General features: G+C 38.1%; 2 protein-coding genes across 2 annotated transcripts; both read right to left on the bottom strand.

Moving 5' to 3' along the window:
• Nucleotides 1–642: 642 nt before the first annotated feature.
• Nucleotides 643–2,021, bottom strand: LOC108732115 (protein snail homolog Sna). Its single transcript, XM_018462775.1, has 2 exons — nucleotides 1,863–2,021; nucleotides 643–1,637 (listed from the first exon to the last, which is right to left on the bottom strand). Exons 1-2 carry the CDS (start codon nucleotides 2,019–2,021, stop codon nucleotides 756–758), a joined length of 1,041 nt encoding a protein of 346 aa, XP_018318277.1. The 3' UTR covers nucleotides 643–755.
• A 10,379-nt stretch (nucleotides 2,022–12,400) lies between these two features.
• LOC108732188 (transcription initiation factor TFIID subunit 11) lies at nucleotides 12,401–20,121 on the bottom strand. Its single transcript, XM_018462871.1, has 2 exons — nucleotides 19,926–20,121; nucleotides 12,401–12,549 (listed from the first exon to the last, which is right to left on the bottom strand). The coding sequence occupies exons 1-2, from the start codon at nucleotides 20,119–20,121 to the stop codon at nucleotides 12,401–12,403; spliced, it is 345 nt and encodes a 114-aa protein (XP_018318373.1).
• Nucleotides 20,122–27,684: the final 7,563 nt, after the last annotated feature.

Genomic DNA, 27,684 nt, shown 5'->3' with positions numbered 1-27,684 from the left:
GTGAGACACATCGTATTCCGCATATTTCCTAATACTCCATATTCTGAGTATATGAAAAGAGAGAGAGGAAAGGAATAGACTTTTTGAATTATCAATTAAATTAAAATGAAATATTCCAAAAAAGATAACTTTCTCTTCCGGTATAAATTTGAATATATTTCTATATATTTGAAAAGTATCTAATATTCATAATTATAACATGGAGAAAAGTTGACGTAAACAAAATCATTTAATGTTTATCAAATAGTAATGTTATGCAATATAATTAAGTAATTATGTAATTATACTATATAACGATCTCAAGAAATAGATATCACAATAGATAACACAATAGATATCACAATAGATAACACAACATAAATAACAAATTAAATCAGAAAATACGCATACATATTATTTATACATATATGCATATTACTTATATATATTAATCGCATAATTTTGAAAATTTATATCCACTTAATTTCACACACGCTTTTCGTGATAGACCAAAAAAACTGCAAATATCTAAATCTATAAATTATACAATAAAGGATTATTACATAATAAGTTTACGATAATTATATGAAAGCTCGTGTTACAAGTGTTTAACAAGACTAAGTCTTTTTGTAAAATACGTCGTACTTTACTCAGTAACATTCGCCTTGAAGATTCTTGCGTTTATTACTAGAAAGTATAAGAAACTGAAATCAGATCAGATATCATTATATGTGTCTATATATCTAGTTTGTTTAACAGATATTGGAAAGTAAATTCTAAGTTCTGTAAGTTACATCATCGGTTTTGCAAACTAAACTCTCACCCAAAGTTAAATCATGAGCTTCGTAAACTTTATTCTCGGCAGAAACCAAATTCTCAGTTTTGCAGATTAGATTCTCAGGAGAAACTGAACTCTCAGACTTGTAAACAACTACATTCGAAGCGTTCGATATCTCGCGATGACTTCTTTGATGATTTTCTAGAGTGATAATACTTCTGAAATACTTGCCGCATTTCACACAGTAAAGATTACACTTCTCATGACTCTTGCGGTGCTTGTTGAGCAGATCCTTACGCGTGAACGTCTTGTTGCAGATCGTGCAGCAGAACTTGTCGGGGTTCACGTGGAGAACATTGTGCCTCGTCAGGTTGTCCAGCCTCGTGTACTTCTTGGTACAAATGTCACAGGTGAATTTAGTCCTGTCGGAGTGACATCTCTGATGGTACTTCAAATATCTTTTCTCAGCGAATGTTTTTTTGCAGGCGCAGCAGACGATCTGATTACTTTCATTCTTTTTTGCATCCATATGACTTGTCAATTCTTCACACGTCGCAAATTCCTCCTTACAAAAAATGCAGACAAATTTCTTTGGTTGTTTGTTCCTTTGTATATTTTTCACAAAGTTTGGATCGGTCATGATCTTGTACAAGAAGGAATCTTTCAATTTGTCCTCTGGCTCGGCGGAGGTATCTGTCGTGATGTCGTCAATATGATTGGAAGGATTATCCTTTGTTGATAGATTCATGACCTCCACGTTATTGTTGTCATCGTTAATCAACGATGGCGACGTGCTGGTGGATGAAGAGAAGGTCATCCTGTTGTTCGGACTAGTAAACGTCGTAATTGGAATAAGAATCTTTGAAGGTAACGCGTATGCCTGTTAAATAAAATTTAAATAAAATTTGTCCTAGTACTAGAAAAATAAAGGACATAAATGCTAAAACTACATGCCAAATTTTTATATTCACATACATATGAAATTTCTTAAGTAATCTAATCGTGCAGTTGTATTTTTCTCATAATTATTAGACAATTTCGATAATTAAATAAAAATTAATTTTACAATGTATAATAGGATAAAAAATGTCACATAATTACCTACCTGACATGAATCTTGAACATTTATTGCACCTATAGAATCATAATCTTTTTCAATATCCGCGTCACTTTCCTCTGAGGAGCTTCTTGATGCAGATGCATCTTGATGAATCTTAATACTGCTTTGGAGCATTCTATGTCTTGGAACTGTTTTAATTCTCATATTTGTACTGAAAGAATGGTAAATAAGTATAAGATTAATTTTATATTGGTATTCTTAATTTTACAATAAAAATTAGAAAATATACCTAATAGATTTCAAATTATATAAAATTTAAAAATACTATACGTAACTCTCTTTAATATTAACTTAACATTATATTTTAACAGAAAATAACTCTTTAAGTTAACAGTATCTCTAATAAATTTAAATTAATCTTAATAGAAAATAAAGAATCCGATATTTATTTTAAAAATGCAATGAGAATACATAATGTTTTTGTAACATAAACTTGTACTTACATTTAGAATAAGCGAAGGTAAACGATTATCAAAAAGACAGTTTCTCGTTATTATAATTAAAAATGTTACTTAACACTTTGGACACATTATTTCACTGATTCGTGTAATCTTCTCAGTACGACACATTCTATATGAAATACCTATCGCGACTGACAGGATTTATCGCAACTAACTTCGAATTGGCTGTCGCTCGATTGACCTCGGTTCGACTTTGATGAGCGACACGACAACAAAACCCTAGCGGAGTCGCGGGAATTAGAATCCGAGTTTGCAAACATAGGTATAGTCTCGTATTCGCGGAAATGGATTATTACGGAGGCTACGTTCTTCAGCATTATAAATTCTTTCGTAGACATACTTAAGCATATAATACATGTTTACAGAATCTACAGATATATAACTTCTCTAATATTAATAATTACGTTTTAACAACAATATATAATAGAAATCTTGCATAATATAAAACTATAAATATATTTGTTGATAAATTAATTTATTTTTTAAATAATTTTTCATCATAATTATTAAAACACATCTATATTTTTTATAACACTGCAATCCCATATATATACAGATAAAGTATGATTAAATAATTATCCTGTACAAAATAATAAAAGTAATATTAAAATTTATGATGTGTTATTCAATATTAAATCAAAAGTATCAACATTTTGTATTGATTTTCCATTTATGAGTTAACCATCTCAATTATATGAACCAGAAAAAATGGAATATTTTCCTTCTCAGATATATTTTTATAACCTATTTTATTCGTTTTATAGACAAAGAATAGTGCCGTCGCGCCGAATAGAGTAAATCGACACAATGCTAAAAAAGATATCGCGACGAAATAAAAGAGAGCGTGAAGATAAAAAAAATGCGAAAGGGGTCAAGCATATAATTGGCAAAAAAAAATATTCTCGCTGTTTAGTACAATATCCCAGTAGCGATCCTTGCACAGTACCGGTCGTTAATACGACATAAGGAGGAGCCAGGGTTAAGCGAGGGTGAAGCGAGGATTTTTAATTGTAGTTCGCCCAATATAACCCCGCCCGACCCGTCGGTATTGTCATACCGGGACGGCGCTTTTCTTTATTTCCCCAGTGGTTGGATGAGGTTATACATTTTTTTTAAACTACGGCAATGCCTCCGTCTTCTTATTAGCAAAGCTAATTGGAAATACAAATGGTTATTCACGGTAAGAAGGAGAAGGTTGTGCCGAAGAGTGACTGCGCAGTCGTAGCCGGGGATTTGAAGATAGAAAAAGAAAGAGTAGACGAAGGGGGAGGCGGTGGTACACTTCTGCGTATTAAGGTTGTATTTGCTCCGGATAATTAGGACTTTTTCCCGGCCAATTCGGATGAATAATTGATTTTGCTGTTCCCCGCGCCTGTCCGGACGCGCCTGTCGCTCTTGGACCTTTTCAAATGACAATCACCCAGAGAAAAATACGGATCTTCGTGATGAAATATTCAATACCTCGACGCAATATTATGCGTTGAGAAGAAAAAAACGCAGGGTGATAAAACGTTCCCAAATGCTGTAAGGTATGCAATAACGACAGGGTAAACTTTTACTTCTGTAGATCAATAAGTTATTCTAACAAAAAATATATTATTTTAATAAAAATGTCAAGCAAAGTTTATATTTTAATAGACTTTTATACTAAGAATTGGTTTAGGAAAAAAAGAACTTGCGAAAAATAGTAATTCCCTAACATTATTTTTCCATTAAAATAACTATTTTTAAAAATCTATAAATAAATGATGCTTGATAAAACATCCTGTATAGGAAATTATTTGTCGTAAAAAACGCGAATTGAATTTAATAAGCATTAAAATTTTTTCTCCGCAAATATTATAATATCCTTGTGACGTTTGACAGATCGTAATAAGAAGAGGATGATCGACCGTCTTTGAGCGACGAAATCCAACAACGAGTATTTTCCACCTCTCTTAGATTTAACGGAAAGTTTCCCGCAATTTTGTTGGTAACGTGAAAGTAACGTCGAACGTCTCGCGAGACATTTTGACATCCAGTACATCACGTCCATTTCCTTCATCTAGTTATATTACGTATACAATATCTGTGTATCGAAGCTGGTTGATCCTGGCAAGTTCCCTTCCTCGACGTCGGGCCATACATCATACTACCTTCTTTATTAAACTCATATTTTTCAAAAAGTCTCACCTTCGCTATCTGGCGCGCCTCCTCTCGTTCGCAACTCGGAAATCAGCCCTGGGAGAACGAAAAATTCATTTGGCACTCAAGGATAAGATGGATATGAAAATTTTTACGCTAAAGATGATTTACGTTCGCCGATATCATTACTATTACCTTTTTATCATAAATAATGTATCCTTCATAGATAGATAAATGTCTTGATTTGATAAAAATTATATACATTTATATATTGAGATAATTAATACAAATTAATCAAAATTTAGATTGTAAAAGTTATAAAGTCTAAATGTTCCATTCGACTCTCGTATCGATTAGTGTTGACAAATTCTTGACAAAATTTTTTACGATGGAGCGGAAAGAACATACACACATATATATATATATTCTCGTTGTGTGTATATATATATATATATATATATATACGGAGATCGACGAAAGAATGGCGGAGATCCTTTTAACGAGTCACGCTTCAGAGGATATATCGTACGACGAGTTCGTTGTCTCTTCGTAGCGCCAGAAAGTTAGGCCACTTTCCTTCGACGCGCGGAGGAGAGATTGGCCGTTTGGCGGGCATAAAGAAGAAAGCCACCCCCTTCAGTTCGCCTTCCAACGCACCCTTCACCACCTTACCATCGTCCGCCCCTCACGGTCCAAAACCGCGGACGGTTATAAAGCATTCTTCCAGTTTATTAGACGGAGACTCACGGGCCTCTCTTTATATTAAGCATGTGCATTATTAATGTGCCGGTATAACCGTAAAATGCTGATGAAAAAAAGTTGCTGAGCCCCGCGGGTGTTTTTTCTGCGGCAAAAGGCGAAAGAAGGGATGAGCTCCTCCGAGATTGTTACCGCAGCTTGACTGGCTGACTCTTCGACTCGTTAGGTATGTCGTGCAAGATTCGAGCATGAGAATAAATAGATCGAAAGAAATGTGTACAATGTAAATATAATCATAAACAATTTTAGAATAATAAATTGTATTACAAATAAAAACTCTGATATAATGTTAGACGCAAAGAGCCCGCTCTTTCGAAACGCAAATAAAAACTGTGTCCAACAATATCTTCAATTTTCAGTATGCAATCGAAGATAGAGCATCATGTTTAGTAACGATCGATAGTAAATAATCGATTGGTATATTTTTTGCTTCAGAGTTAGAGCTGTCTCACGCGATAAGACAGCGCGGCAATCTGGCGCAGCGCAGGAGTTACACGCACCAGGGATTTCCATGGAAATCGATGACACCCTCGACAACGTAACTTTGGACGGGAGAGAATCGCCGAATAGGATGCCCGTAACTTATCCAGATAAGGGGTTGTAAAACGATGCTGTAGCTATCTGCCAATACGGTCTACTCGCGAGAGGGAGGGCCTGCATCCAGGTTGCGGGTAGATATAGGAAGCAATTTCCCAGAAATTGATGCCATTTGAATATCGTCTGCGCCATGACACACGCTTTCAAGGCGATGCCGTTCGTAAAGGCGTTTACACGATTGTCAGAGATCTCTATCCATCCGTGCGCCGCTTCCTCGACAAATACTACCGAGACACATTGGTATTATATGTTTCGTGGATCGTATTTCCATTGCGGACTGCGCGAACAGTACTTCATGAGGAGATGGCGCGATTAACGTAAACTAGCGTCTGTTTCTCGATATTTGTTTCCTCGCCGATTGCAACACAATTCCAGGAAGATTAAAATAGTCAAGTACTTCCGATGTCGTCTATTATTTCTGTTAATTTCATGAATTATTGCATTATTCAAACGTTATATGTAAAATTAAATTAAATAGCTTGTATTTATAGAAAACTATTTTTATACACATTATTTATAAATAATATAATAATAATAACTTTATTGAATGTGTGTGTAAATAATAAAGGGACACATCAAACAATACATATGTAAATACAGTATAAAGGTATTCTTTGTAGACAAAGGTGAAACTGTTGCTAAATGCTGATTTTCTTAATCTTAGTATTATTATTTAACATGGCGTGATTAATAAATCATTAATGTAAACAGTAAGCAAATATTACAAATATTCGTAATATAAATTATATATAATAATTAGAAAATGTGTGAAGAGTTAGATAGAAAAGAAGTAACGAATGCAAATGTTAAATCATGATATAATGCTACTTATATTGGAAATAAACGTCAATAATAATGTCTGAATTTTTCATGAATTTCACATGAATGATAATATTATTTCATATCTCATCAAACGTCAGATCATCATTATATTATTCGCTAAAATACTTCCGGATAATTTTAATCAGGACACACTTTTACCCCGATGCTTGTGATTATATTTGGTGACTTCCAGATACGTGCTGGGGTTACGTCACGTTGGTGTTACCAAAGTCTTGTTTATCAAGTGCGTTGCTACAGTCGAAGTATACACACAGACACATACTTGGTGCCCGTCAATGGTGCTTCTTAGCTTATGCATAAAGCCCCTTTCGCCCATCACCCTCACGCCCCGCCGGTCCCGGTCTATTCGCATCCACCTCCCGCAACCTCCTCATCTTTCACAATTTCATCCCCGGCGTTTCATCGAGGCTTCAACCCCTTCTTCGACCGGTAGTAGCAGATCGGGGTGTCTTGCTCGCTCGCTCGCGAGTATTTCCGCAGGATGTATCGCAAAATCTATAGCGGTCTGAGGGGCGGAACGAGGAGGTAGAGGATGAGGAGTGAGCGACGGTGGCGGAGGCCAGGGTGATTTTCGAGAAGGGTGAGCCCCGTCACATTTCACTACAGACTAATAACTTCTGAATATTCATTTCGTGTTTCTCCTTGCCTGCTTGCGAACCCATAAGCAAGGCTAATGCGACACTCACAACGGAATCCGTGATGTTCTTGAAAATATGCCGAGAACAATAATTAAATTCTAGTAATCAGAATCGCCTTGTTAATCCAGAAGCGAATGAAAATCGTGATGATATAAATTAGGAAATATATGTTTTAATTATTCAAATATTTAGACCGCTCAAGGAAACAATTGGCACGTTCGATTCTGTGTGAGATGCGTTTAAGGAATATATACTCTACTTCTCGTCGAAGCGAGAAAAACAGAGTAGCTTGGAGGCGAGGGAAAAGCGAGAGACGGTCGTCATGGCAACTATGAATTAAGTAATCAATGAATTATTATTGACATTGATGTCTTCGCCCTGCGCCTCCTCCCTCTCTACTTCTCGCGATACTTCAAGACTCATAAAGCAGGTTGCCCTGTGCGTTCCTGATTAATACACCGGTAGTATATCTCACTGGATTTCAGGATAAAGAGATGGAAGGTCTGAAGCGAAACGAAGAAAGTATAGCTCGTTCGTGGATAGAAAATCCACGAACGTCCGTGACGGATTTTCCGTGTAAACATAATTTTTCTGCTCTTTACATTTACATTCAATATAAGCGACGTAAATGAATGACTATACACTTCATCGTGGTTTGCATACAATTAATAAATAACTGAAAGCTTCACATTAAAAAATTATATTGATCCTCACGCTTAATAGATTCTTGTTGCTTTTAATGTATTTGTACGTTAAACTCTTTTCATCTTTCTGTCTTGAAATTCTATTGAGTTCCAAGTACATATTACGAAAAAATTATTGAAGAAAAATATTACTTCAAAATATTAATAAAAACAATAACAAATGAAAGAATTGCAAGGTTGCTAATTTGATTTAACTTACAGAATATCTTTTTTTACGTGGTCTTCAATAATTGTTCAACTAATCTGTTTCCTCTTTCTCTTTTATGTCATTAAGGTTCTGATATTCGTAATTCAGAATAGTGCTCGCAGAAAATGCGGTAGGATACTTCGTATCGCGAAGGGAAACCAAAGGAAAGGCAGCCGGAAAGAGAAGAGGAGGGTGAGAAAGGCGCATAGTGGAATGTTCCGAGCCAATAGAAGAGACTTCGCGCCAGCTTCAATTCCACGATCTTCGCGACAAATTAGTACAGACGAATTTCCGGCGTTCCCTTACACCGCGCCTTCTCACAGAATTTCTCTCGTGTCAAGCGTTTTTCCGTTCTCTTCGATCAAGTCGATTGGCAAACGCGATTATTTCCTACACGAATTTTTCTTTCGAAAATTAATTGTTACTTTTTATCGTTTGATATTGTTAGTGAATGCACAGATATCGATATTTCAAATCACAATCCAATTTTCTTAATTTCTCGTGAAAAAATTCTTTTCCATACGCAAATCGTAAAGAGCTTTTTTATATGTCGAGAAAAGTGGAAAAGAACACGATGTAAACAGAAGTGGTGAAAAATGAACATGCGAGATTTCGCAACGCAAAACTTCGAATAACACCGTGCAGGGCAAATGAACGAGAAGCGGTGTGCGTGAAAGGCACTACATCTCCGCGAGCAACCGGCATGCCGTTGTAAAAATGACTTTGCGTTGTGGATTAGGATGGAGGGATCGCAATGGCTTTTACACGTTAAGATCAGAAAAGAATGGGAAAGAGGAAGAGAGAGAGAGAGAGAAAGTGACTATAAAAAAAAGAAAGCAAGAGAGGGCGAATTAAAATTTCACAACGACAACTGACAATCGTGAAATCCCATCCCTTACCTCTCCCCCTTATCATCCCCCCCGCGACAGTAGACGGTCCGGCGTAACCGACCCTCCATTGTCTCCGACAAAACAAAACTCCCTACCCTCCCCTATTTCCCACCCCCGGTTAGGAAACGTGCGATAATAAATATAGAGAAAATGAAAAATTATTAAAAACTTCCTTTTTAACCTTGGTAATCCTCGTCGCCCCTAGAGATGCCGCATTAAAAACTCGCCGTTCCCCCGTCCCCGCCCGCCCCAACCCCCGTGGCTCCTTCCCTCCGTCTCCGCTTGCTCTTTCTGCGCCCTCGTCCACCCCGGACTTCGTGGTCCTCGGGGTTGGGCGCCCGGACACGCGAATTATTTATACGCAGGAGTCTCTCTGACGACATTACCACAGTGTTAGCATTAAATCATAATGTACGACCCGTTACGAGCCGCTGTGATTCGGCCTTGCGCACGCCCTCGTGTCAACGAGTGCTCTTCGCTCGCGCTCGCGTGCCTCTTGTTTTTGCACTTTTAAAGAGCGCAAATAATTATTCCCCGAGAAGGCAAAATACCCGTTGATGTTCTTCACACACGTGAAGAACGGACGATCATTTTTCGCTGAATAGATTGTTGATTGGCGACACACGTCATTTTTATTCTGTTCGTATGGAGATGTAAAAGTAACGCTTTAAAAGAATAAGTTTACATTAGAAAATCTTACTTTACAATTAATTAATTGTGTAATTATACGGTAATTACACAATTAATATTAAGTTAATAAAAATTGAAGTTTCCTGGTGGTATGTAAACGAACGATTTGTATTATCAAGAAGATAACGCGAATGCTTGAGTATTACTCGACTAGGTAGATAGCTTTTTACCTTTACGTTGATCTACGAGTAATCACGCGGGATGGCACAAAACAAGGAAACTGCGTCGTATAATAAACCTATATTAATCTCGTAGAGGAAAAAGATAAAGCGATATTATCGAGCGAATCCGCCGTTCGAACGTCGACTCGCCTCCCTGCGTCGTAACTTTTTCATGAATAATCCCCGGACTAATTTGAATAAATTATAACCGACGGCGTTTGACGGGGCCCGAATTCTCGGCGACGCTATTGATAGCCGTGAAAACGGAAGGGGAAGTCCTCCTGCTGTGGACGTGCTAAAGTAGAAGGATCTCTGCGGCTTCCATTAATTCCTTTGTCTCGCAATCCTGTCACGGCCTCGGGGGCCGATTTTCAAGAACCTTTTTCCGCGAAGTCCATTAAAATATCAATTAAAACGGCCGTGTCCATCTCGCCTTTTGGCAAGACCAAGCCTTTATTTTCCGACGGTTACATCGAATCGATCTGTATAACCGTATACGCGATCAAACTCAGCTCATTGTTAAGTCAAGCAGTTCCATTGTCTCAAGAGAAACACAAAAGAGAAATCCTATCCAAATGATGATAAAAATATGTCTAAAATTTTATCATTTTAAGTATAAATATACGTGATAGTCCTTAATTCTTCGAAATCAAATAATTACCTTTTTATCTGGACTTGATTGGCTTTTACTTTCGCGAAATCGTATTAAATCCAATTTAATTACCGAAACCCGTTGAAGCGTGTAACGCGGGCAATTACCGCAGAAGAACATCGACACGCGGACACCGGATATGTTTCGCAACAATAATACTGTCAGAGTCAAGCCGCGCGATCGTGAATGCGCGCATTCATCCGGCTCGATAATCCAACTTGAAAGGTACACGTCAGGGGCTTTTTCTACTTACTACAACGGCGCTCAGAAGCACGTACGTAACGAACAAACGTTTCCGGAATACCTGTTACCTAGGGCGCTGGAAAAAATATGGGAAACCCCATCTTTAGAGAACGAGTGAGGGAGGTAGCGGCATCGGAGAGAGGGAGTCGGTTTACCCCACGTAGAAGGCGCGCACAGATTGTATATGTGTGTACATGGCGTACGTATGTACGTGTGCCGGTACTAACACGAATGTGGGCGCGCACTCGCATGCGAGCGAGCGCAAGGGTTGAATTTTAATTATTTTCTCTTTGGTAGGTATAATATTTCAATGCTCGGCGGAGCCTGGCCGACCGGGCTCGCCTCTCGCCGCCATCTCTGTCAAGTAATGTTATTATAATTATACGCGTGTGCGCTTGGTCGGTCATTTCTTGTGCCCGTCCATCCCCCGACCACCCCCATCGCTCCACACACGGCGCATCCTCTGTCCGTCTTTCTCCTCTTTCTCGCCGTCTCCGCCTCTCGCGAGCGCTCTCTTTTCGCTCGCCTCTCGTAGCCCGGGTATTGTGCAATTAAAATGTCGTAATTGTCCGCCGGAATTCATCTTGAAATTCGTGCCTAACCAGTCGGCACACCACATTGACATCCATTCTCCTCGAGCGCGTACATTGTACTCGAGTAATGTACACAAGATAGGTGAAATTCAAGGTTTTTAAATATTTAAGTCTTTTAAATATTTATGCGGAAAGTTTGTTAATTCCTTACAGTTTGAAGGAATTTATCTGAATTTTATTCACAGGAATAAAGGAAGTTTGTGCGTAATTATTTTGCAAATGTGAGAAATAACATTGTATTATAGAACCATGTTTGCCACGTTCAATGTAAAGGTAATGTTTCATGCTGTAAGTCAGATCCGTCTGAATTTTTACACGTGAGTAAAATGCTTCTCTTCTCCGTTATCTCACTAAGTAAAAAAGAGAAGAAATAAAAAGGATTAAGATGAAAAGGGAAAGACATACTGAAACTCACAGATCATCATAGTATATTATGTCCGATCGATTAGTTTATTATTGAGATGAAATATAGTGATGTAAATTTTTGAATGAACCCTTTTCGACTCTATAAATATATGAACTTATTCTAAATAAATTCAATATTTTCAAATAGCGATATAATATAACAGGCAATATTATAAAAATATCAATACGTTATCATTATATAAATTAATTTAAAAGACGTAAACTCTATATTTTAGTAACTATTACTATAATTACAAAGATTTTATTACTACAAATTCATTTGCGAGAAGTAAATCCACATAGAATGCAAATATATGCGCAAATATGATAAAAATAACAAATTAGGAGTTTCGCGATCACCAAGCTACTGTATGTGTATCGTTATGTACATAACACAAAAGAAATCCCTCATTTAATTTTACTTACATATTTAATTTCTCCTGGCAAAGATTCCAGCGAAAAAATCCATAAAAAGACATAAAAGCAAAGATATAATTAATTTCGAATACTCTGTGAAAGTAATATAAAATGTAACTTGTGATATGAGATAAACATCTCGTATATCCACACGTTGTCTCAAAAGAATATATCGCGACCGCGGTCGATGCTCGCGGTGGACAGAAAGCGAGTCGTCGTCGCCGTCATCGTCGTCGTCGTCGTCGTCGTCGTCGTCGTCGTCGTCGTCGTCGGTGGGATAAAGCCGGACGGCGTATGTATGCGATCACCTGAAATTCAGAATTGCAAATTCTTTAATTCACGGGATGGCGCGATGGCGATGGCGATGGCGACGACGGCGGCTGCAGCGACGGCGGTCGCCAACGTAGGTCCTCCGCTCTCGGCAGGAAAATACCTTCGCCTGACCTATACAAACATCGCGGGAGACGAGGGATGTGTATTCAAAAATTTACATAGGTACATTCTGATTAAAGTGTCCTAGAAAGCAAATCTAATACAGCAGCGCGAGTGCGCCAAGTCCTTCCCCCCTCATCTCTCTCCGTCGCTTTTTCCATCATGCAGGATGAGCCTTTTCCGAGTGCGAGTAACATGGAATTGTGTGGGATGGATTATTACGTATCCTTCGAAAAGTTTCTGTCGGACCGGAGAATATCGGGACCGAATGGAGGGATGAAAGGACTGGATGTATCTCGCTGCCGTGTCCAGTATATCATGATAATCGTGGGATTTATTACTCGTTACCGAGGTTTATTATCCCGGTAACGCGCTAGGGTGAACGTGACGAGAACGTAGAAAACAAATAAAATCACAGAACGAGAAGGAGAACACTCAAAAAAGAGGGGACAGTCGCAGCATAGGGAACGCCATAATAAATTTCTACGATTGATAATGATGGAAAATTCGACCACGAGTGCGGTCGAAACGATAAAGAAAAAAAGAGACTTGAGGACTATGCTAATATTAGAAATCATATTTCAATGATAAATAAGTAGAGTGCGTCTTGCGTCTGCAAAGATACCGACAAAGCGAAAGCGTACATTCCGTGCTTGGCGATTGGATTTGCCAATTAATCACCAACGGAGCACCGCGGCGGCACGAATGAAAGAATAACGATGCGGAAACGAAACGAAATTTAAATATTCTCGCGTTGTTCGCGAAGAGAAGACCGAGGGGTAGGAAAGGACGACGCGTATCGCGGGCATTCCTCTGCACCCCTCAGTGCGGCGGTGCCGGGGCGGCGAAGGGACGGGCGAGCACGGTATAATTGCAAAATTGCATTAGCTTTGTGTTCTTCCGCCGTTCGCCCAGACGTAAGAGATACGCATGTGTGGCGTGTTGCAACGGACGATTTATACGAATTCTCGTTTTTTTTCTTTTTTCGTTCAACGTCCCCAATCCGCCGCATGTACGTCGCTAAGTGACGCCTTGCCGGGTTAACGAGGCAATACGAGAATCGTGTATAGTTGGTGTTCGGTTCAATCATCGAATTACTATTGCAATCTAAAAAGAAAACACGTCGAATTTATTTTCAAGCGATATGTTTCTAAGTTTCAACATGCTCACGTTAATAGTTTCTCCGGCAATGGTTTCTCTCACGTTTAATTTTCCCCGCAACGTTGACGTTTATTCGATCTTATCGTAAAAGCATTGTGAATCCCTTCGTCTGGTTGTGCGAATCGATAGCATCTACGAGAGCATCGAACCTCCCGTTTGAGGTTCGATGCGAACGAAGGATCCGAGGGTCGCACGGAGCAGTGGATGCAGAGAGAAACTTGTCGTCTGCGACCGTTATTTGCACGGTTTCGAGCACAAATCCCTCCCACACCCCTCACGCGCCCTTAAACCAGCTCGCCATTTCCCCAGCTCGTTTCGTTTCTCCGGCGACAAATAAGCAACAGAACGAACCGCGGCCCTATCTCGCGTCGGCAACGATTGCTCGAGAAACGCGCCAGATTCCTGATTCCGAGCTGCTTCTCGACTGAAATTTATCTTCTTCGACCCCTACCTTGCGCCAGACACCCTACTAGAATGTCGTTTCAAATTCGGATCGGATCCTTATCTCCGCTCTCGGATACATTTTAATCGGAATTGTAGGGACATCCTTGCGTGACATCCACATTTGAATACTAAACATATTAATAACTTCTTGACAAAACAAAATTCTATTTTTATCAGGTTATAAAGATGTAAGTATCAGTAAAAATTAACAGCCTATTGCTGATTAATATAATTCACAAAGTATTTTATATTCTTGGGGAAATATAAAAAAAATAATTTTATTATTTTTATTCGTTGTAAGATTAAAATATTGTTAAATAAGATTCATTGTTAAATTAAAAGGCGAGAATAAAAATTTAAGAAGATTAATTTAGTTTAAATAACTGCAATATTAATGATGTTGGCTATTTAAATTTTTAAAATAGTGATAAGTATCAAAGAATTTCCACATCAATAAATATCAATATCTCGTTAAAAGCTGGGAAATGTGATATTGTCTATTTATACGCGAAACGTCTTCTTCACGAAGAAGAGACGCAAGCCTTGACACCGATAATACGTCCGTTTGTATTCATCCAGTTATCGACGCGAAGGGTGCCGGCGGCAGAGGCTCGACAAGGTATTGTAATACCGCAAGGTTTTATGGAAAAACCTGGGGGCGTCGTCAAGCCCAGCGAGGGATGGAAGACGGGGGCGGGGAGTAAAATTGAAAATGAGCATAAAAAGCATAAAAAGCGAGGCGCAGGGCAGATTGCCGTGGAACATTCTTCGGCAAAGGGGCAATTCATTTTCGTATGCTATATCAATTTCTTGCTTCGCCTCCTCGCCTCCACCGTCTCCTCGTTCTCCTCGTCGGCGTCCCTACGTTCACAGCCACCAACCTCCAATCTATACGCGTTTCATCCCTTAAAACCGTTAACTCCGCCAGACATCAAGGGGAATGCGAATTAGCCCCGGCCGTCTTATCTGCGCCGATAAAAATGACGATGAAAAAGACGGGCTCGGTTAGTTCTGTCGTACTTCGGTCTCACCGATCCTTGCCGCTCTTTCCCCGTGTTCCCAATCGAGAGTTACCTTAATGGAAGTTATACCTTAATCGATCCTTTCGTCGTTTAAAAGTTTCACGTCCGAAATACTGGGCGCGCGGTGTTTACGGTGGGCGTAGTTAACGACGCTTGCACAAGTAACGACTTGCCGAGACGAAGGAATTAAGATTTACACGGAATAATTAAGGATTAAGTAGAACCCCGCCGCGTGTTCGACGCATTTTCGTAGGGTACGCCGGGTAATACGTGCGTGGAATAAGTCGCACTTTTGGTTTGATAAATAGGTGAGACACAGCCTGGAGACGAATGCGACGTACATAGGGGCGCAAGCTTCTTTTGAAAAATATTTTTATAACTTTTACGGATTACATGGATTTTTCTCTCTTTTAGTTCTTCTCTTCACCGTCGAAATTCCGAATATTTCGCCATGGAAATTCGTTAGTTTAGAAGAATTCTCATTATACAGATCTCGCTTGGATTATCAATGATTTTTATATTTGTACATCATTTAAATCACGGTATTGTAGGTGAAAATATAAGAGCAAAAATAACTGTCTCACGAATTTCGTGTACAGCATCTATTATATAATACTCGCGCGCACGAACCCTCGCACACGTACGAGCATTTTCCGAAGCGCGGAAGCAAAGGGTTGAAGGAGGAGGGCTCGAGCTACGATCGATCATGCATTATAGACTGGAAGCTGACACCTGGTGATAGATCGTGGTAATTAAATAACTCGTTGCGATCAGGCCGGGCTCGAGATTCGGTCGAGAGTCGATGGAGGAAGAAGAGGGTGGAGGATCGGCGGCGGCACGGTCTACCAGCATGTGCGCGTCGTCCTCTGGACGGGATGTAATTGACAAGGCAATTGATAATCGCCGTCGGGTTGACAGTATCTCCGAGAATTAGCGTTACGCGAGTGTCAGAGCTCTCTCCAAATTGGCGCACAAATTACCAAGACGGTCGAGAATACAGGACTAGATCGCTGGCGATCACATATGGGTTGTTGGAACCGTTTTATTGTAAGATAAATTTTCTGTACCAATAGATTTGCAGCACGCAATGTTTTAAATAATCTCGATAATTGGAAAAATAGCTGCTTACTAATTATAATAAAAAACAAATAATCATTTAATACATATATTTGATAATTTTCAAACAAATGTATAATGTAATTAATTATAACAAATAAATATAAAAACTTTGTTAATTATAAATGATAGATTTTTATAAATACAAATGATATATATTGGAAGAAGAAACTATAATAGTAATTACGTAAATTTTTGATAAATATGCGCGCGTATGCATAATTTGTAACTTTACTGAAAGCTTAACGTATTATTCATCCGAGGCCAATGGTCAGTCGACCTTATCAGAAAATCGAGAGTCGAGGTTGGCGAGGCAGCTACGACCTAATTAATAATCGCGACTCGGCTCCACTCGACCTTAGGGCAAGTCGACTCGCGGTCCAGCGGCGTTTAATTATTTCGACGTGAAATATGTATAGCGAGTGGTCCGCAGAAAGGGGAAGAGGGAGGGAGAGAGTTGGTCGAAGCTGCGAAGCGACTGGGTAACCTTATTCGCCATTGTCGAGCCGAGGAACAGGGTAGGAAGGGTTTTACTCGTCGGGGGTGGAAGCGAGATACGGGGCCGGGCGAGCCGGCAAAAAAACACTGCCTTCTGTTTAATTTCATTTTTAACTTGAGGCTATATTTAATTAAGAAATATCACAAAACTCGGCGTGCATATATATATATATATATGCAAGATGGCCGACAATGGGTTAACCCACCACCCATCGACTTGTCGCAGCACAGAGAAGAACGACAGAGGCGATTGCAGCGCAGAGCGAGTGTAAATTAAAAAAGCCACGGCCAATTTGCGCAGGACGATCTCACGCTTCGAGAAGAAAGAGAGAAGAAAAGCACAGCGGGGGAGGTCAAAGGAAGAAAAAAGGTTAGAAAGAAAGTTGCCATAACAGTGCAGGGGGAGGTTTTCACCTTGCGCTTCGGCATCGGCGAATGTTGCGAGAACGGGTTGCTTCACGTGTGCATTATCGGGTTAATTTGTATGTAACTTTAATTCGGTTCTTATCACTTTGAAGCAAGCTTACACAGTAGCCTTTGCGTTCACGAAATAATTATTTGTCGGCACAAAGTATTCAGATTTTTTCGTGCGGTAATGTTACTGCATATATAATGATATAATGAGTATAACACATAATTAAATACTTTTCAGCATAAAAAGAATATAAGTCCGCCAACGATCGATCAAATTGTCATCACGTGAGTACATGACATCGCACGCACACATATATACCTTTTGCATGACCTAAGAATTATATCCGCCATTTAACAATTACAAGTATTCTTTGTTTAAATGTAAACTCTCAAACAAGTACAAGTATGCTTTGTCAAATGTAAACCTAAAATATATCTTTCCTTTCGCGATGCACCAGGCTTTTTTCTCGGTTCACCCCTTTTTCACGCAAGAATGCATGGATTTGTAGGTGCTTCCCCTAAAATGGCCTCGAGGCTGATTATACTCGTATTTATTCGTATACGATGGCTAAGTAAATTTTTGGTTCTTCTGATGTCTATCGCGAATGATCTTAAATTTGCTGAGTAATGGCGGTTCCGGCATTTGTCGGAATGATTACCGAGATCGAAACAGAACAACCAAGAAACAGACCGACAACGCCAAACAGCGAGAGTTTGTAATTTCTGTTCGGTGACGCGAAATCACCGCTGGCTTTGACTCAAACGAGTAATTTTGCCTATTAACGTCCTAATTACCTATATATCATTGTGTTGCGAGTGCTATCGAGAGATAGCTTTCAGTTATCGTCGAAACTTAGCCCGATTTAAATAACGTGATTTTATAAAATTATGAGAGAAAAAATGAATCTCGCTAGCTTAGTAAAAACTGCTTTGATAAAAAGTTAGCTTATTTATTGTTTCCCGATAGGCAAATATTATATGTACTGTGAAAGCAAATGTCGTTTATTACGTTTGAATGAGCAAGAAAGATCTCGACAACTCGCAATCGTACTCCTTCCGCAGCCACGAAGTGCAGCGAAACAACCCGCACGACATTATTACGTTTCGCGCTCTCGCATCGACCAAATCTTAATTATTTGCAATTTTACGGACGGCAGAACGTAATTATAATACGAGCAAAGGACCATATCGCCGTAGGGTCGCGTGGTTGGTGGCGCAGTTACCTACCCCCTGACCTCCATCCGCCTGCCCTTTTCCCTCTCACTCTCACGCTCTCTTCTCCGGCGTGCGTTTTCACCCTTCTCTCTTACTCCCCGTATTCCTCTCTCCCTCCCTCCCTTTTTCTCTCTCTCTCTCTCTCTCTCTCTCTCTCTCTCTCTCTCTCTCTCTCTCTCCTGCCCGTTCCTCAACGACTCTCCTCAGAACCAGCGCGGCGGTGCACTCGCCGTGAGCATTTCATCAGAAGCGCCGTTGAGTTCCACAGACCACTTAACTCATAAATGAGGGATTATTTCATCGTGTAATCGCGTATGGACCAAAAAGCATTACAATTAACGCTAACCAACTGCGCGGGGACGCCATGCACCCGCGGCACCGCGACGTCAAATAGAAACACGCCGCTGGGTTGCCACTATACTGCTTCGTGTCGCGTTGCCTTTGGATATTATTTTGAATTTATTGCGACGAAAGCTTCGGTTACATCGTCGCGTAGAGCGCTCAGAATTTTGAAGATGACTCTTTGTTCATGCGATTAGCAACAAATTTCTGCAAATGCGTGTATTTAACGCGCCTTCATTCAATTATAACTTCTTTGTGTTGAACTTAATAAATTTCAATTAATAAATTAATTAATGTTTGACTTTTTTTAATCTTAAATTAAGGAATTATATAAATCATGAGTTACGATAAAAATTTTGCAGCACTTGTTGACACAGAAATTAATTTTAAATATAATATTTTCAGTAAAATCTATTATTAAAGCGAAGAAAGGTATATATGGGACAAGTTCTATTCAGATAAGGATTCACACACGGTTTGCCATAACGCAATCATCGCGATTCTCCAATTTCGCGTACGGCGTTACACAAGGTCGATGTGAAGCGAGGTAAATCGGGCGATCTAAATCAATCGTACGGCCGATTAGGCTCCTTTCCAAAACAAGATGGTAGGAAGACGCGAGATTTATCACCCCGCGCGGTCGTTGACGGCGGAAGCGACGAGCCGACGATTCTCCACCTTCCTTTGCACGTGATCGATCCGCTCTTTTCCACCCTCGAAGCAATAATCCTGACTGGAGTTAATATATATCGCGAGACGGAGGGAGAAGGGGGCAAGTAAGAGAGGGGGTCAGGGGGGGTGGACAGAGGAAGAAAGAGCCACGCCAATACATCACTCCGTCGGCCGTTCGGCGCGGCAGACCCGCCAAAATAGCAATTACCCCCGCGGAATCAAATGAAATAAAATTGCATTATCTGGCATGCCATGGCGCGATCAATCATACACCCTTTAGTCGGCCCTCGCCGAGGCGGGCACCTTCTACCTTCGTCCCCCGCCACCGCCCCGCCGGTCGGTCGTTCTTTCAGGATACCTGTCTATACCTATGTATGTGGTGCGTACGTGTGTTACAGATCCCGCTGCCTGTGCCCGAAGAAAGTGCCGACGAAGACGAAGAGGATTCCATTTGGCGCGACTTGCGCGATCGGTCATTGGCTGACGCGAAGAAAAGTCGTCCCTTGAATCCTTCGTCGAAGATGGAGGTTGCGGACAAAGCTGAGCGACGCACTGTCGCACCATGAGATTAATTGCTCGACTAGATATTTATCTAGTTCTCCATATTCTTTGTTAGCAAATCTAATATTTTTATTCAATCACTATAACATAAATTATAATTAAACAAATTTTACTTTAAAAATATACCAGATAAAAAACATACAATTCCCTTATATCATCTCAGATATTATTATTATTATTATATTAAAAATATTGATGATAGTAATAAAAATCATACTAATCTTGTGTGTGGAATATTAATTTCTATTATCATATCTATTATCGACGGCGAAGTACGAATTTGATAAGCGGTCCCCGTTCCTTTCATCCCTGCCTGAATGTCGGAGAGATACACAAAAGCGCACACAAGCAAGGCTTTTATACCGAGCAACGCGATAAGTTGGTACCGCCTCGGAGCAGTGGCATGATTATTACTATTGCTATTATTGTTGCGGTTACATCGACCGCGATCACTCAAACTCGTTAAAACTTTTGGCATTAGTACCTACTTCGGCCTGCATTCCACCCTCCTTCGTGCACTTTCCGCCCACGGCCACCTTCGCCCACCTTTCCACCCTGGGCTACACCCTCGTCGCATAATACGTACACATACATACGTATGTACGGGTGTGATACCACACGCACAGTTACTTGTGGCGAGAACTTCTTCCGCGATTCCGCGCTCCGTGAAATTGAGAGTACGACTGAGTTGTCGAATAGTTTTGCGCATAAAAATATAGCGCTTCGTCATGAAGGATCGTCGTTATATGTATATTATAATAATTAATACTAATCATTTTGCAACTAAAAATAACTTAAAAGATAACCGTCGCGAAAAATTCCAATAATAAAACATATTATAAAAAATATTTTTTTAAACATTCCAGAAAAATTGTAAATAATTTAAAATTAGTTCTGAGTTTTCTCTCAAAGTTTCAGACAAAATTAATTAATAAATTTTTGCTCGACTATTTTCATCGGTAGCGAGTTCGCTTTATTGTTTGCATCGTTCGATTGCCGCATAACCATCGCGTTTTTCTCGGAAATTCCACCTGGATTCAGCACTATAATTCCAGGCTACGGCACAGATATATTGAACGTACGTCCAATTCTTTTTCACTTCCTCTCGAAAAACGGTGCTCGTAAACACCATGAAGGCTGCGACGGTGGCATGAGGTATGAGGCTGGCGTGCGGACGTTAGAAAGTATCTAGGAATACGGAATTAATCGCCTCTTTCTTCATCCAGCGCACTCGTATATGCATAATACGCACACGGTGTTACCAATGTGGAGATATCCGCAGGTGGAGTGGTAGCCGCCGGCTTGAAGAAAGGAACGGCGATATAAAAATAGATATGACCAGAAGAGGGGGAGCGAAAAAAGGGGGAGTAAGGGTGGTTCGAGTAAAAAGGCGGAAAGTACAGGGGCGGAGGATAGAGAAAGACAGAAAGACAAGAGGATGGTGGTGAGAAGAGAGTGAGCGGCAAAAGGGAGAAGGTGCGGAATGTATGGAGATTCGGAGTCATGCGATTCAACTATAAAACTCGGCGAGTTTTGCAGCTGGCGAGGCGTCGTACCCCTCACTCTCGCCCCTTCCTTCGCTACCCCCGCGCCACTCGCTCCCTTTCCTTTCCGCCGTTCCGCGGTTATTTACGATTTGATTCGCCTTATCTTCCCAGCCACCCCCAACTCCATCGTCCTTTCTCTCGTATTCCTCGCCTCGGCTCGTACCCCGAAAACTACCTCTCCTTTCCACCCCTTTCATTCCGTAAAAGATAGTCGAATCGCGCGGCCACGGACTCCCGCATCGCGCTTGTTGTTAGCGGTGGCCATTTCCGGTATAGGCTCGATATTTTACCAATCCGACTCGCGAAACACGCCGAAGTCGTTCTTTCCTTTCATCGTGCAAGATGAAATTTATGGACAATTTAAGTTCGAGTATATATATATTTATTACATAGATTTAATGTTTTATTATTTTCAATTTTATAACAATATTTTAATTAATCTTGATTGCTTTTAATAAAATTAAAGGAAACATTATTATTATCGAGATTCATTGAATGATAAAATTAATGTTATAAATTATTAAGTATAAAAAAGGTGTCAATTTTACTATTAGATACATATAAAAAATACGAGAAAATCGGCTCGGAAGTAACCATTTGTAACTTTAACGTACAATTTTACAGCTCGTTGACGTTCAAACAACGAATGCAAATTTCAAGCCAATTAACGAAGGCTTTTCGTCGATTTAGAATCGAAACACCGCTGTAATTCGCCAAGCCGTTCATATTCCGAGCCGTACACTGGATTACATCTCCAAAGCAAATACTTGCGCCTCGTTAAGGTAACAATATTCAAACAGGATCTGCCTTAACTGTTGCGCAGCTTGTTTTGGTTTGGTCCTTCGACTTATCCGTCCTGCATTATTCTCCTCGTGGCTACCGAGGAAATGGGAATATCGAGAGTTACTCAACTTCTCATCGCATTAATTCTTCAGCAAGAAATTAAATATTCAAGTCAGAGGCAAGGACGTAGCAAGATGCACTGGAATTAAACAACTTTTAAGTAACGTTTCGGTTGAATTGCAGCTTCCAATTTTAGTTTATTAAATGCAGTATTTCACATTAACTGATTTGTATTTTGCGCAATATATTCAATTTTTAACGCTAAATCTTTGTTCGTATTAACGATTATATTAAAATTGACTTATATTTGTTCTGCTTAATATATAATTCATAATTATATTGAGTATATATTAAGATGATAGAGACAAATATGATCTTTTTATAGATCAGCAGCAAAAGTTGAACTTGTCGGTTCTAATAATTTTTATCTATACATTGGTTTCAACTGATCTATTGTATTTATAGCAACTAATTCCATATGACGACAAAATTGAATTTCAAACGGAAAGGTCGCAAACGCTCCTATTGTATCAACGAGCGTCAACCTGTAAATACATGCCGGCAGTGTGTATACATTCAATTACACCGAGCACATACGAATATATCCGCCGAAGGACTCGCGGCGTCTTAGGAATTCTGCCAAGCATTGAGCTTACAGGCGGATACAGTCGTCTGTGACGGTCTTCTATTCGTCTGTTCATCGTCTATTCCGACATCTGAACAAGCGAGCCTCTCCTTTCGACCGCGAGCACCAAGAGTCTTCGTCCAGCGATCTCAAAAGCCCCTTAGTACCGTTTCTCGACCAGTGTCCTCCTATATCCGGCGAAATACTCCTTGAGGATCAAGGGATGGAAGGTCAGCGTCTCAATGGACCAGACAAATCGCACAACATCTATCCGTCGTATACGTATTTTGATTAGCTCAGTGACAAACGGCTTTGACGTGTTCTTGTATAACATGTACTAAATAATTAGCTCAACGTCAAAATGCTTTACTCTAACTCAAACTATTATTCTCTGTATTCTTTTTAAATATAAGAGACTTCGTTTCTGTGTATTCTAATCATTAGGAAATTAAGCGCACCCAATAATGGGATATGATTAGGCATTCATTAATTTATTTCGACGATACATCAAAGCAGCCATTACAATCGTCCATGGCACGACCCGCTCGTTGACTCGTTATAAGACTTCCACCGTTATCCTGCTCAAGATCCACGGCTTATCGATATTCGGGATCGTCTGGCGGTCTAAGAACAAGATTTTCATGGGATGCGGTGGAAGTGAACACCGAGCTTTGGTCGTCGCGTCAAAGACGAGGATAGAAGGTGGATGAATGCGTAAGGATAGCTGAGGAAGAGAGAGATCGAGAGATGAAGAGCTGCCGAGTACAAATGCTTTCGCTATCAGTTGGGTCTGGCAGCGAATCCTGCCTATCCATCCATACCACAATGCGGAGATATTAATTATGAGATATTACGATAAGACCCGAACAATACGCCCGTATTGAATGAGCGATCCTCCTTCTGCGATGCCACCGCGTGGAGAAACGTGTCTTACCACCCCGCCTGTGACTGCGAAATCTACATCTAACGCACCTACCGATACACACGCATCTATGCGCGTGTGACTGACGAGTTTCGACGTAAGTGCACGTAAGACGGCTGTTTACTGATTTCATAACATTGCCTGAATCAGACATTGTCGCTGCATTGTGTTACCGACAAACTTCTCTCGCTGATGACGACTGCTAGCCATCTCATTATGTTGTTAGTTGCAACTATGTTCGATATCTCTCTCTCTCTCTCTCTCTCCCCCTCTTCTCCTTTCCCTCTCTCGTAATTGCATTATATATAAAGATTTTTGAGTAAAATAAATATATGTACATCTAAAAATCAAAGATTTTTTGTGGAAAAAATTGCATGTATGTAATTACTTCGAAAAATCTTGAAAATTAATAATAAAATTTATTCTTTGTGTAATATTTGAATAATATTGTATATATAATTAGAATTATTATAATCAAATGAATATAATATTATAATAATTAAGTACATATAGGTTATAGCAATAATAATAATATAATTTTACTATTATGATACCAAAATTCGACACATTATATAATACATAAATTCATTGACTCTTCTGAAACATTCTGTTCTACAAAATATTCCAATCTTATCAATTATTGCAATTAATTTAAATATTTTTTATATTATGTAGATATTTATGGTAGTAATACAGATATTATGTAAGATAAATTAATAGATACATAAATATAAAAAAGTCGAAATAATTCATTTTAAGATAATTAGTAAATAATTAATAAAACAATTGCTATATCGTATCTCTGGTAAATAATTTTTTAATAATATCTCATAATATTTTTTAAAGAATTATATTTTAAATTTATATGGAAATAAGTAAAAAAACATTTTAAACGTTTTCAGATTATCTTCAGAAATTATGGTATATGTGAGAAATCCTAGAATATATATTGGAGAATGTACATATATGAAGAACATTATTCTAAAAAAGATATGTACTTTTTCCACTATTTCTGAAAGATTTGTATAGAAAGATCTAAGAAATTTTTTCAAAGCTATAAAATTATTAAAAAATTCTGAAAAATTCTTAAATTCTTTAAAAAAAATTATATAAAGAATTATAAGAAAAATTTTCACCAGAAATGCTTGTAGAAAAATCTTGTTTAATTTGTGAGATCGCTCTTTCCGTAATTACGTAATAATTCAAAAAGAGTCAGTATCGTCCAGAAAGCTTATTTAGTTACGTACTCCAGTTTACAAGAGTAGAGTTATGATTGCTTCTACTATTAGTGCTTGATGCTTTCAAAATCTGTAACAGGATACGTATCTGTTATTACAATTAAATTTATATTTATGTATAGAGTGATTAAGAAAGTAATACGTATAATATGGTATCATAAAATTATATTTCAATCGGGTTCATTGTTTCGATTATTGGAAGAAAACCTGAAATCTTTAAGTATTTAAAAAATCAAATGCCCAGGAGCAAATACTGTTTGAATTTAAAAATATTTGTAACAAAAAAGATAATTAATTGGAAAGCAAGCATTACTTGATCTTTCGATATAAGCGTGATTAAATAATGTTACTTAATTCGATTATTTATGCATTTATGAACCACGTTTGTCAAATATATAACATGTCACAATATATAATAAATTTTTATAATCTAATAAACAAGCAGATACTAAATATGTATTCTAATGTATTTTTAGTGTAAAAAATACATATATACATATAATACATATAATATAAGTAACTCAAAGAAGATGAAATATATTACGCCCTATAGATCTGTATAATTATATCATTATATCTATGTTAATTCTTTATGTATGTGTTTAAATTCTTAAATTTATATTAATAATATACGTACGTAGGATGGCAAATAAGCACGTGATATTTTCTGTTAAGCATTTCGTTAAATATATTAAACTTTTTATTGCAAATAATGCAATTTGTCCATATATCATATGCTACGTTAAATGTCAAAGATTGTGACATTTCGTTACATCTAATTTCCTTTCGTATTTCTTCTATTATTTGTGACATGCTAATTATATGATTCTCTAAATTTAACATTCTTTGAACATTGTAGCGTTCACCACAGATGCTACATTTTACTTCTTGTGTAAAATATCGCCATAGTAATGAGTCCTGTACAACATATTGATCACCAGCGTCAGTGTATTGTTCTCTTGCGTTATCTTCTAGATCTATAAGATTATTGTTGTATATCATCAAATCCATTATTATTAATTTTTTGTATATGTATATAAGTCCTTAAATATGTATTTATATACTCATTTTATGGCACGTGGACAGGTAATGTCTTAAGTGACGTATTCCGTAAGATATTTTCATTTCAACATCGCAAATAATGCATGTTGTTTTAGTATCATATTGTACGTTGAATGTGAAATATTTCGACAACTCGCTATGTTTAATTTCTTCTCTCGTTTCTAATATTGCATGTCGATGACAGAATAACAAGTGACTCTCTAAACGTGATATGTATTGTCTAACGCAGGAACTATAACAAATATTACATGTTGCAAAAGGCCATGCTTTCTTTATAAAGTATCGCCATATTGACTCGTCATATAGTACGTTTTCTGCCATTCTATATTGTTAATTATTTTATGAACCCTGAAAAAAATATGCTTCTTTATCCTTGTTGATTGCTAATCACAATAAATTTTATTACAATTGCACTCTTTAGACTTTCTTAATGTATCACAATATCACTTAACAATTACAGTTATGTTGCGATACTTCCGTACAGTATCATAGAATGTGTGCTACTAACATGTCATACCAACTATCCATGTAACTGTGCCATATAAAGAACTGTTCAGTAAAGGTCGATGTTCGCTAAAACGTAAATATTTATATAAATATAAATTAAATCTGTCTGACAGACTTATATTTCTAACAATTCGATCATCATTGTAAGAAATTCTATTTAAATACATACAGGTACATTGCCGAATTCTGATAACACTTGACTTAGCTGTAAAGATCAGTTTAAGTTTAGTTGTAATAGATTTTTTGGTTTTTGTTTGTAGACAGTACCATAAAGTAAATTATATCAATCATTATATAATGATTATCAAAATAAAAATGACGTGCAATTTATATATTTGGAATTATATTAAAAATTTTGAATTAATAATACATTGACATTGATAACTATTGATAATAATGAACAAATCTAAAAGTGCGAAATTATACGATCTTATAACTGCTTTTGGCACTGAAAAGATTAGCTTTCTCGAAAGATTAAAAGCACTGATTTTTTTCAAGCAATTAATATTAAAAAATGCGATTGAGAAACAAGTACAAGTAAAAATAATAAAAAATTCAATAGAAATAAAAATCTTTAATTGTAGTGAGAAGTATTAGAAGTACATATACAAAAAAAAGTAATGGTATAATAATATAAAAAACAATAATAAAATACAATATACGATATATATGACATTAATACTGTATACTTATAGTTACTCTTCAGTAATTGTATATATATCTCTAGCACACACACACACACACACTTCGTAGTATATATATTTATTACATTTATAGTTAAAATTATTTCAGTATATAGTATTATTAATCGTCGTGATTCAA

This window comes from Mycetomoellerius zeteki, unplaced genomic scaffold (genome assembly GCF_001594055.1).
Source record: "Mycetomoellerius zeteki isolate Tzet28-1 unplaced genomic scaffold, Tzet1.0 scaffold102, whole genome shotgun sequence".
Lineage (NCBI taxonomy): Eukaryota > Metazoa > Arthropoda > Insecta > Hymenoptera > Formicidae > Mycetomoellerius > Mycetomoellerius zeteki.
Note: the sequence above shows the minus strand (reverse complement) of the source record. Positions and strands in the feature narration are given on the sequence as shown.

Coding starts and splice junctions, on each gene's coding strand:
- LOC108732115 (XM_018462775.1), bottom strand. CDS start 2,021: ATGAGAATTAAAACAGTTCCAAGACATAGAATGCTCCAAAGCAGTATT. Junction 1,638..1,862: donor ATGTTCAAGATTCATGTCAG/GTAGGTAATTAT, acceptor TTTATTTAACAG/GCATACGCGTTACCTTCAAA.
- LOC108732188 (XM_018462871.1), bottom strand. CDS start 20,121: ATGGTGCGACAGTGCGTCGCTCAGCTTTGTCCGCAACCTCCATCTTCG. Junction 12,550..19,925: donor CGTACGCACCACATACATAG/GTATAGACAGGT, acceptor TCTGAATTTCAG/GTGATCGCATACATACGCCG.